The 11,349-nt window shown below is 41.5% G+C and overlaps 1 protein-coding gene across 1 annotated transcript in view; it reads right to left on the bottom strand.

Moving 5' to 3' along the window:
- Positions 1-2,482: 2,482 nt before the first annotated feature.
- The window catches only part of PPP1R1C (protein phosphatase 1 regulatory inhibitor subunit 1C), a 49,130-nt gene continuing 40,263 nt past the window's right edge, over positions 2,483-11,349 (bottom strand). Inside the window, exon 5 of the mRNA XM_065841324.2 lies at positions 2,483-2,957. Within this exon, the coding sequence (XP_065697396.1) occupies positions 2,869-2,957 (89 nt within the window). The 3' untranslated portion in view covers positions 2,483-2,868. The remainder of the gene's footprint in view (positions 2,958-11,349) is intronic.

Below are 11,349 nucleotides of genomic sequence, written 5' to 3'. Positions count from 1 at the left end.
GGCAACATTTATGGATAATTTTGTTTGTTTTACTCTATGCTTTTGGTGACATAAACACATTGGGCAACAATGGTTGACCGCTGATTCCCACAAGGAGATCTACATCTTCAAGTGTCCCTCTGTGGGGCTCGCCATGCTGTGAGACAACCAGAGCTTTCACTTACACGTCAAAGTGTATGAGAGGCTCTCTATCTAAGGCTGCTGGTTTTAAATGTTGAAGGACAGAAAAGACCTAGTTTAGTAAGCAGACTGTTTCTCCTAAGCTTCTTTTCTGACCTTCCCATACCCTGATATTTCTATCATGGGGTTCACTGACAAGCCACTGCAGTGTTTCAGCTCTGCTTCATGACAAGCACCTTTTTTTTTTTTTAGTGGAGGAGTAGTTCTGTTGTTATACTGATTTTTTCCTTGTAGCTCCCCTGACTGTATGCCCCACAACTGGAAGATCAGAGAAACAGCCTTTGCTTATCTTTTTAAGATTAAAATGGCTGACAGATAAAAAAATGTGCATCATGACTTTGTACTTCAGATGAGTCCCCACCAGCAAATGGTGTCAGGGTGGATCCATAGCAAAATCTCTTGCAGCAAGTCCTGTCCCTTTGCCAGAAAAGAGGAGTCTATTGCTGTGCTCAGACACGCTGCTTGCATAACCTTGGGTCAAGGAAGAGAGAGAGAGAGAAAGAAATAGGCTTTTAAAATGATAAAGCACAGCTGGAATATTTAGGGATGGGGAGATGATAAGACCTGAATTTAGAGATGCATATAAATATTGGAGTGACTATCTGAGGCTCTTAGGAGACCTTGATGTTTCTTCCAGGTCGTGGCTGTAAAACAGAATTTTTGTCTTCTCATTGCTGCCGTAACAATCCTGGAAACAGAACCATTTCAATTTTTTTTTTTTCTTGTTTTGTTTTGATGTATAAAGTGTAATCATCCTCAACCTTACAGCCATAATGAAATAGAGATTTCAGTGATGAATTCTCCAAGCTTTTTTCAGGTGTTTTGTGTTGCCTTTGAAATGTTGAAATTCCGAAGTGTTTGATACCGCATCTTGATATCAAGTATTATAACTCATATACATTTTAAAAAATTTGCCTGTAAGTCTCATCTGAAACCTATGGGTACTAATTACCAGCAAAAAGCCATTAATATCAAAAGTGCTTTATTAGCTAGCAACACAGATAGTGCAAGGTTAAACACTGATCAACATCTTACAACTGGGAATACTGTGGCAACGAGTGACTCTGAAGGGCCTGGTGCTGTGTGAAAGCAAAGCTGTGGCAAAGCAGGGACCAGAGCCCAGCTCTTCTCGATGCCATTCCAGGATTAACCTTGGTCCCTTCGAATGTCTTTTGCAGGGTCACTTCTTACTTTTTGTTGTTTGTGGCATAAAAAGCCCTCAGTCATCTAAGTCCGGTAGTTGCTTCTGTACAACTGAAGAGTCCTTCTTTTAGTCCTTGCACACCCACGCTGAGCCCGAGTCACAGATCCTGTTTGCCATGTTTCTACAGAAAATGCAACAAAAAAAGGTACAGATGGGGGGGCGGGCGGGGAGGGGCAAAAATACAGCTCCCAAATATAGAGAAACACTTGTTGACAGATTCTGTTCTCAGCAGTCTTCATGGAAGAGCTCGGATTGAATAAAACCACCATGCAAGGCATAGACAAAAGGCTCTGTGTTTTCATACCCTTCATCTCTTTTTTTTTTTATTATTTTTTTTTAAGCCCTTGCTCTGCCTTTTAAGAGACTTAAAGGAGTGGAACACTAAATGGAGAGTAAAACTGTATCTGACAATGAACTGGTTGAAAAATTGGCCTTTGATTAAAAAAAAAGCAAACCATCTGTCAAGTGTGACTTTGAAGAAACAAGGTTTTCTTTCTCCATATTATCTCATTTTATTCCGTAGAGTTTGTGTGGGCTAACAAATGAAAATGTTGGCATGAGGGATGCCAAACTTGAACCAAAAACCCGAGGGCTCAGATACAAGCTAAATCACTGCAGCTTGATCTACTGCCACTTACTGGCTGAAACTGTGACAAATGTGGGGTGATCTGTCCCTCTTTCTCACAGAAGGCTGTACCCTGTGTGTGCCGTGGGTGATGAAAGTGAATATCAGCATTTCCCACTCCTCAGCTGGTGTGTGGGACGTTGCTCACGGGTCTTGCACGCTCCCGTGCCTCCTCTGGTTCTCAAATGGAAACTTTAATGCCTGCAGACAGCAATGTTCTTGCATAAAGAGAAGTTGTTTTTGCCTGATGCAATTAGGCAGGCTCAGACCAAAAGTAAGACAAGTACTTTACGCATTGCATATTCAGGGAATACAGGGAAGAATGTCTTTGCATCCTTCTCTGCTTACTTTGTTTGTATCTACATTAATGTAGGTAACTCTAACAACACTGGTAGAAGCTGCCCTTAACTGAAAAGATTATTTTATGTTAACATTTCTCTGCATGCTAGACAAACCCACAGTACAATATACAATTTTGTCTAAATGAACATATTTATTTTGTAGCTTTTAAATCAGTTTTATTTACAACAGGTCTTAGAGAACAGCTCACACGCAGTAGTTAAGCTCTGGCAGTACTGACATCAGGTTGCTAACACATTTGCAAATTACATTTCTAAGTCATAAAAAATGAAAGGAAAATGACTTTAAAATAACTGATTTATCTTTGGGTAAAAGGATCACAGAACATATTTGCAGGTGGCTGTAAAACCCAGCCAAGGGTGCTGCCAGGGAGCCCCGATGCCGATGGCACAGCGAGTGCTGTGGCGCGGGGACACAAGCGGTGGTGAATGATCTGACGCACGCACGGCCACCCAGGTCAGTTGTCTCTGTGATGGGTCTCAAAGCAGATCCACGCTCTTTAATGGCCCCATTCCTCTTCCCTTTCACTAACTCCCTCTTCTTCCTCTGGAAACGCTGAATCACTCTGACTCTTCAGGTGCTTAATCCCTGAAAATATAGAAGTCATGGTTAAAGTTGTGTTAGCTCATATCAGACATTTTTTTCCTGAAGGAAGAAACAAACAAAAAACCAAACTAGTGGCAAGTTTTTAAATGCCTTTTCTAAATCTCATTTTCACAAACCTCTTAGTTCAAACAATACCATGGTGTATTTCCAACAGAAACATTCTCTTCCTTGAACATAAACTCTTAGGAAATTTATCATGTTTTGTTGAAAAAAACTGCTGAAAGATAGATACCTTGTAGAACAGAACAGTATTTGCTTCTCTTTTTTCCTTAGTAATACTTGATCAGATTAGTATTGCTGATCTCAAGCAAGTTAAGAGTTTTGAAGGCTCAGACAGCAGACATGGGAATTATCCAACCAGAATTTCGGCTTGAGCCTTTTTCTGAGACTGAGCTGAAGAGATGAAAAACTTGCACATTTTCTCACACGGAGAATGTATTCTGTTGACCTTCAAATACCCCCTGGGGCTGGATGAAAAGAGTAAATAACTATCATGGGATATTTGGAAGTTTAGGTTTTGGGGAAAGCTGTGAAGTTCATGCTGATGTCTGGTGTCAGCCAGCAAGTGAAATAGGCTCTATGAAAATTAATCAAATTTCAAAGTTATTTTCCCTGCCCCATGTTCAATACAAGCAAGCAGGCCTCGATGAATGGGCCTAGTCCCATCTTTTCAGCTCCGCCTTGCTGTGATAGAAGAATTCAAGTAAAAAAAGGAAGCAAAAGCAAGCTAAAAAGATGACTGAGCAAAGAAATCAGCAAATCTAGATAGCAAATGCACAAGTTTCATTTCTGGGTCCCCTGGTTTTTGAAAAAAACACTTGTAGTGGGAACATAACTGTTACTCAAAAATGCATTATTTCAACAAAACAGAAGCCTGAAGTAGGTTTTCCGGTGTCATTACTGCCATAACACGGAACATTTTTGGTTTCATGACAGATCATACATAGTTCTACACACCATTTCTAATTGTCAGAAAAAAAAAAAAAAACAAACACCCAAACTTCTTGTGTGCTTCAGTTCCACTGTTTGTTGAGGAGAAATTGCACCCTGCTTTAGATGATAACCACAGCTGGACAATCAGATATCCCACTGTCATAGCACTGGTAGAGGTTTAATTTTCAAAAAGGGGTGCACCCTTAAGGCATACAGGGCAAGATCCAGATTACCTCCAACTGTGAGTAAGAGGAATTGTTGTTGTATGTCCGAGAGTCATGGCCCCAGCATCACTGAACCTACACTTCACTGTTTGTGTCCACGTCACTCCAAAATATGGGACGGTTTCTTCCAAATACATCACTTTACATCACGAACAAAATTTCAACCTAAATTATGCCAATTCAACAAAGATACAAATAGCTGAAAAAGAGGCTCTTACAATGGGTTGTACAAGAGGAGTGCAGCCAGCTCCACTTTCAGCAGAAGCCCAACACTGTTGGGTTTTTTTGTTTGTTCGCCACGCACCCCCCACCCCGTTCTCCGACAGTACTTAATTCCCTGGGAAACTCTTTTTCAGATGTGAAATGAGCAAATAGTTTAATGCTCCCAAGCCACAGTACTTAAAAGTGTGCCCTGCAATAATAAAACCATTTCCAATTAAGTAACTGTGATGCATGAAGAAACACTGAGGGTGCTCAGCTACCACCGAGCTTGCCTCTGTAGCAACACCCTGTAGTAAGACAAACACTTTAAATGTGATTTCACCTCACTATAGGTTAAAGCACATTAAATTCAAAATTATATTATATTTGTAGTGCAAAGTTGTCTCTTGACTTTTGGACTTACAGAGCTATTTCTTGCACATTCACAGTACCCATCTAACAGCTACAGTTCAGTGCTTCACACATGACTTTTTAGGAGAAGCCAGAACGCATCATTTTTTTAGGGAGTTTTTTTCAAAGATTAAAAAGGAAAAGCAAGCGTGTGATATACAGTTAGCATGATGAAGCTTCATTTTTGGTAGAAGTGAAGACTTTTCGCTATGTGGCTTAATTGCAATATTCAATGTAAAAATTGCAGAAAATTGAGAGAAATGACATCAATTAGCATTACCCATTGATTTTCATGTAGCAGGCAACTATCAATCTTATTTAATGATTTTTCATGACCTCCATTCTACAGCCTGCCTTCAACTTTGCCAGCTATTTAATACCACAGTGTCATTTGAACTAAAGACTCACAGGGTTTCCTGCACTGACCAGTAAGTGCACAAGACTCGCTATCGTTACTCATGAGCCTCAAGATGTTCTAACAGCATCAGGTTATCAGAATTAACAGACCATACATGTGGCATTACAAAATAAGTGCTCAACTATGTGAAGAAATAACTACTGTGAATCAATGTACAGGTAATGAATTTCTTGTCAGTAACATATGAACATGCGTGACAGAAAAGACTGGTGCCTTTGTGCACAAAGCATCAGGCTTTCACAGTGGAAAAAAGAGTCTGGGGTAATAAAAATACTTAGTTAAATGATAGCAACTGTACACTTAGATTAAAAGTGTATCTAGCCACATAACACTGCAGTAGTCAGCAGTGGCTGCTGAGGGTGGTGAGAAGGTGCTGTAGCCAGGCATGCCCAGGAGCACACCAGCATATTTGTCCACAGCTCCTGCTGAGCCAAAACTACTCAAGAACCTTTGCTGTGGCTCTCGAGTGTCACTCCAGCAGTGTTGTTCAAACTGTGTGCTCTGCCCTTTGTCAGTATGAAGCAAATGATAAGCAGGTAGTCAGCTATATCTCTACAGAGATATTTTTTCCTAAGTTGAATCTATTAATACTCAGTATATTTGTTTAGAAATATCTAAACTCTTTGCTGAAAGATCACATTCTGGTGAAAATTTACTACTCAGGTCACCCCAACCGATTTAACAACTGCTATTATGGTAACATTAATTTATTAGAAAGGATATTCCCTTCTCATCTTTTCAGTCTTCATACACGGGTAATAAAGTTCATGCCCCCCAGGTTTCTCAAATAGTAATTGGGAGGCACCAGAAAGCTGCTGTTTTGGATTTGTTTTTATTAATTGATGAAAAATGCTAGTAAAGATGAGCAACAAGTACGGACTCTAAGCTTCAACTCATGGGAAAAAAAAAAGCCAAGGTATTTGGTGGGATATGCGGGGATATTTTAGAAGATTTTTTTTGTGCGTTCAGCAGATGTAAGTTAGAAACATCAAGTTACTAATTCCGTGTTAAACTGCAGAAGCTTCATAATATCAGTTGTGAATAGGGAGGACTGCAAATGCTGATCCAGGAGTCACCTTATCTTATCAATGTCCCCTATTCCAGGCAATGTGTAACTCTGACTTTGGGGGCACTCTCGCCCTCCAGAAGCATGGTGCCTGCACCCTCCTGACACAGTTCGGTTCCCCTCACAGCCCTGTCCCCAGCACGGTGCCCTGCCCTGCTGTCCCCGGGTGCAGGGGGGTCACAGGGTCTCAGCTGACCCCCGGCTCCCAACCTGACTGTGGTCCCACAGCCCCAGGCCCTGGCTGGGGCTTTGCTCTTTGCCTGGAGGTCTGACAGCAAAAACCCCTCCCAGCCCAAGGGCTGCCCCTTCTCAGCACCGCCTGGCAGCGATTTCATACCCACAGCGTGTCCAAACCCACTCATGTTCTGCCTGAAAACAAAGCCTGTCTGATCACTGTCTCCTGCTTTCTTTTTCTCCTCCCGCTCCCCCCTCCTTTTCTGTTTCTAAAGCCAGCAGGACAAGAATTGTTTTTCCTCCAAGGGCTCATATTTCACTGCAGGTAATTTAATCCAATTAATGCTGATGAAGAAACCCTTAATGCCAAGCCACATTCAGCAGCCATGCACTAATACACTTTGAACTGGCAATTCTTTTTAGATGAAGTCACTGCCTCAAAGCATATTTCTAGATTACTTATAAATTATGAGTGCAAATGGAACAACTTTTTGGCATTTTTTCTGGCACATAATAACATCTCTGCTGTTTAATCAACAGCTGTCTTTTTCCTTCTCTCCATCTGACCAAAGCACCAGATTATAAGGCTAAGCAGTGTCACAAGATATGGAATATCCAGGTGTTCCTGAACTAAATATGTCCTGGAAAAAAAATAAAATTGAGTAATTAAGGCAGCTCCCCATCCTACTTAACACTTCTCCCTACACCCGGCTTCACTGCCCAAGGACCAGTGCCGACATTTACCAAACTCAGGACTGAAGTCTGGTTGGCAATTTGAATTCCCTAAAGTTTGATGGTTATTTAGTCTTATGACTTGGAGCTGATCCTCTCTATCAAAAACATGTTTCCAGATTTTCAGAAAACAGTGGAAGGCAAAGCTGAGCCACAGACAAAGAAGCCCGATTATCAGAGTTTCAGAACTAAAATCTCTTTGAAATTATCACGCAAACAAACCTGGCCAAAGAGGTTAAGAGCCAAATAAAAATGTCTACTTTATGCCAATCCTAAATGAAATATGTTCTAGTTCCTTCAGCAAAAATGAGAATATCGAAAAAAAATCATGTATTCACTAAACAGGAAACAGCACTTTTAATTGGAACATTTTGTTTAGAATTTACCAGTCAAATATGTTTTGACTTTTCTGAAACACCTTTGTCTTTTTTTTCCCCCTAACTTTTATGAAAAACAAAACAAACAACAACAACAAAAAACCCAAACCCAAACAAACAAACAAAAACCCCACAACCAACCAACCAACCAAAACAAACAACAACAACAGGAAAAAAATGCCAAGAGTAATGTCATGAAGCACAGGTTTTTGGCTAAGTTGGTTGCAGTGCGAAGCAGCTGTGAAGGTGACAGAGCCCAGAAGAGCTGGCAGGTCTTCAGGAGCAGCCCCCACCAAGCACAGGAGTGGCCCACACTGACACAGGAGAACAAGCTGCTCTATCAGAAGATTGGCTAAGCAGGGACTCAATGACTGAGTTCCAATGCCAAAAAGGTGATGCATACAGTGAAAGAAAGTCAAGATAAGGTAAAAATGAGGAATAGAGAAAAAAATATGTGCCCACAATGTGCAGATGATGTTAAGAAAGCTCAAGCTTAGTTTGAGTAGAAACTAGCAGAGTGTGTCAGGGGCTGCCGCAAGAGTTTCTTGCCCTACCTCCACTTTGACTGTCTTGATAAAAAATTCAGTTGTTTGGCCAGAAAATTTTAATTCCTACTATGTAATTTTTTGTTTTAAACAGCTGAAATACGGAAGGGTATATACTCCACGTAAAAGCAGGACAGTGAACCGGTAAGGAAAACGCTATAATTTCCCAAATGCCTATTTTGAGCTTTCTCATTTCCTCTTTGTATAAATGACCTGCTAATCTATCTCCCTCATCTGTACAATCAGTTCTTGAAACCTTTAATCCATTTTTACTTAATTAATTGGTTTAGATAAGCTCTCCTTGCATGCAAGTCAGAGTTCAGTCCATAAGCTTTTGTTAGCAACCCCTTTAAAAACATTAACCCCCCGCCCTTAACCCTACTTGTCTACCCAGCTACTGCCAAACTCTTCTTCTCCTTCTACCACCCAGCTCATAAAAAATGACGCCCTCTTGATTTCCTTCCACCGAGTCCCTCCAAGATTTTTCAGATTAATGGTCACTATTTATGCTTTCAAGGAAAATCAAGTTTCTTTGCATATAATGAGCCACACCCACTCTCATCTCAACTTGGGAACTGATACAACTCAGTTTGCTGGGTTTTAAATGAGCATTTTCATCCTTTCTCCCACATTGTGCTGAGTGCTGGAGAGATACACCTATCAGCCTCCACAGCTACTTCCAAATCCTCCTCAAAACTCTCAGTTACAGAATTCGAGACACAACGTGAGGTTGTGCTGAGAGCCAGTTTCATCCCTCCCTGACACTGTCTCCATTCCTGGGTTGGATCGCTACCCCCCAGCTAGGAGTTCCCTGGTGAAACTACCAATCTCTGTTAAATGTTAGAACAAGATTTAACAGAGGATAGTGCTGATCCCTGGTGAGGGCTTCTCGGTGTGATGGTAACGTCAATATAGCATGGCAAGAACTGTGGCATACAGTGATCAGTGGGGGTTACTGAGTGTGAACCGAAAGCCAGACCATGACTAGTATTTGTGTGCAAACAGAAAATGTGTTTTACATACCTTTCCTTGTGCTGCTTCATTCCCACCTGTAAGAACAACTTCATTCTGCCAGACTGGCAGCAATTATTTCATCTGCTGATGCTCATGTTTATGAATCACCTGTGGCTGGAGGCTACTGGCCCTGCTGTGAAGCAGAACCAGCACAAGAGCAGCAGCCCAGCCTGGCTGAGGGTGGCAGCCCCGGTGTGTACCAAGGCAGCCACTCTCTCGGGTGGCCCCCGAGCCACCAGTGGTCCAAAGAACAGCAAAAAATAATCTGTGAAGTGACAGCAATAAAACACACAGACCCTGACCATTCCCATGCATGTGACTTAGCAAAAAGAAAAACATGAGGGAGAGAGGACAAAATAAAAGTAAATGGAAGTGGAAAATTGTGCTTTATGAATGTGCGGAACTGTGAACAGTCTGTTTGCTGCAGTGTTTGGAAGTCTCCTAAAAGTTAAGTCGTTCTTTTTTTTGAGAAAGACTGAAAGATGCTGCTCTGTAAAACTATCTCAAAGGACTCTAAACTGTACTTGTGCGTGTAAGCTTTTGATAACCAAGGATTCATGGCACAGCGGTACTAATCCCTTGGCATGCAAAGGTCTGGCCTTACTCCTGCGGTCAATGAGTCTGAACACAACCAGGTCATCTGTCTTTACACAGAGCTTGGTCCTCCAGAAATTAATGAGACTTTCTCTTGCTGTTTTCAAAGAAAGAAGGGTCAGCTTTTGTAGTTTATCTTCATTGTCATCTATAAAGAAGAAATAACTTCAAAGAGCTATTGTTTATTTACAATTAATACACGTAAAATACTAAAAATTAATGTTCTGTGTGGCTTTAAAGTTTGAAGTGTGACGTAAACAAAGTGACACAGAAAACCAGCACACTAAGTACTATCAAATTCCTGTTCAGATTACCCAAGGGAAAGCAAAATCAGGGTGTCACTCTGTCCCTTACAGCTGGTGGAGTCTTCAAAGGCCAGCACACATAGTGGGCCTTCAGCATTTAGAGTAAAAAGAATTTGAAACACCGGTGTGTCAGTTTAAAAATACATTGACATTTTAGCAAGATGTTAATCAGCAAGATAACCATGTGTGATACATTATTTTACACCTAAGATCAGACTGAGGAGGAGAAAAAAAAGTTTCATGTGTCTGTTATGATTATGAGACCAAGATATTATTCAGTCATGCAATTTAATCTACTTTTTTTTGTTGTTCTCCAATATGCATCTCTTTCACAAGTCCTGATGACTGAGTCAAACCAAATGATCTGAAGCACTGGCAAATATGACGGGTTTATAAAGGTCACATGTATGATCTGGAGCAAATCAGATCATTAGCCTGTCCAGCAGGTCACCATGGCCTCATAAATGTTTGTGAATGATCATTTGGATACCAACCAACAAGGACTGACTGATTTCTCAAATGTCTGCTGGTTGTTACTAACTCTTAGCTCCAGCCATACAATATGCAATCCACATGGTAAAGCTTTTAAATGGCAAATTTTAGGGCTCATGCTATTTTCCCCACAGTTAAAAGGCTCAGTGTTAAACTATCACAATGAACACTGTATGAAAGCAGTGAAATTCATGTTGCAAATGTCTGGCTGCTTTCCATTTTGTTCTCTCACACAGCGCTTCCACCCCCTTTTACCTCTCAGAAGTTGCCTGAAGCAGCCATGGCTCCATAAGACCAGTGCAGAGTAGCTGCTCCAGCACAGAGAGGTTGTTGTTGTTCTCCATGGGCTGCCAGAACATGCAACCAGAGACAGTGGTCAGCTTTGCCGTGACTGAAGGGACCACATCTCCCACTCACAGTAGCCAAAGGAGTAGACAGAGAAGCTTTTGTCACCCCAGGCAACTTGTGCTAGCATGTAAACATCTCATCTGGCTGGTTCTTTCCTTCCCTTGCTAGCTCTCAAACATCAGAGAAGTTAGCCAGTCTTCAGAGGTCAAATGCACAGCAGAAGCCCCTTCAGTCAGCTAAGTGGGTGTTTCAGCCTGTAACATCAACAACAGCTTGAGCAGAAAAACCTGTGGAGATGACCTCCACTTTGGTGATGCTGGTGGACAGCACTTCAGGGCTCTCCACCTGCTCGGCTCCCTGTGCTGGGCTGGCTGGGTAGCTGCAGGTGCAACCAGGAGAGGATCTAAGCTTTTCAGCTGATGTTTTTTCATCCTAGTTTTTCGTAGTTGAGAGATGGGCTCAGAGCTGTTGATAAGTGTGTGTGAATTCAAGCAACACAGGCACATCTTCAAGGGTGCTGTGTTCTGACAGATCCTCAGA

Source organism: Patagioenas fasciata, chromosome 7 (assembly GCF_037038585.1).
Source record: "Patagioenas fasciata isolate bPatFas1 chromosome 7, bPatFas1.hap1, whole genome shotgun sequence".
Lineage (NCBI taxonomy): Eukaryota > Metazoa > Chordata > Aves > Columbiformes > Columbidae > Patagioenas > Patagioenas fasciata.
This window is presented reverse-complemented; position numbering and strand designations above follow the sequence as displayed.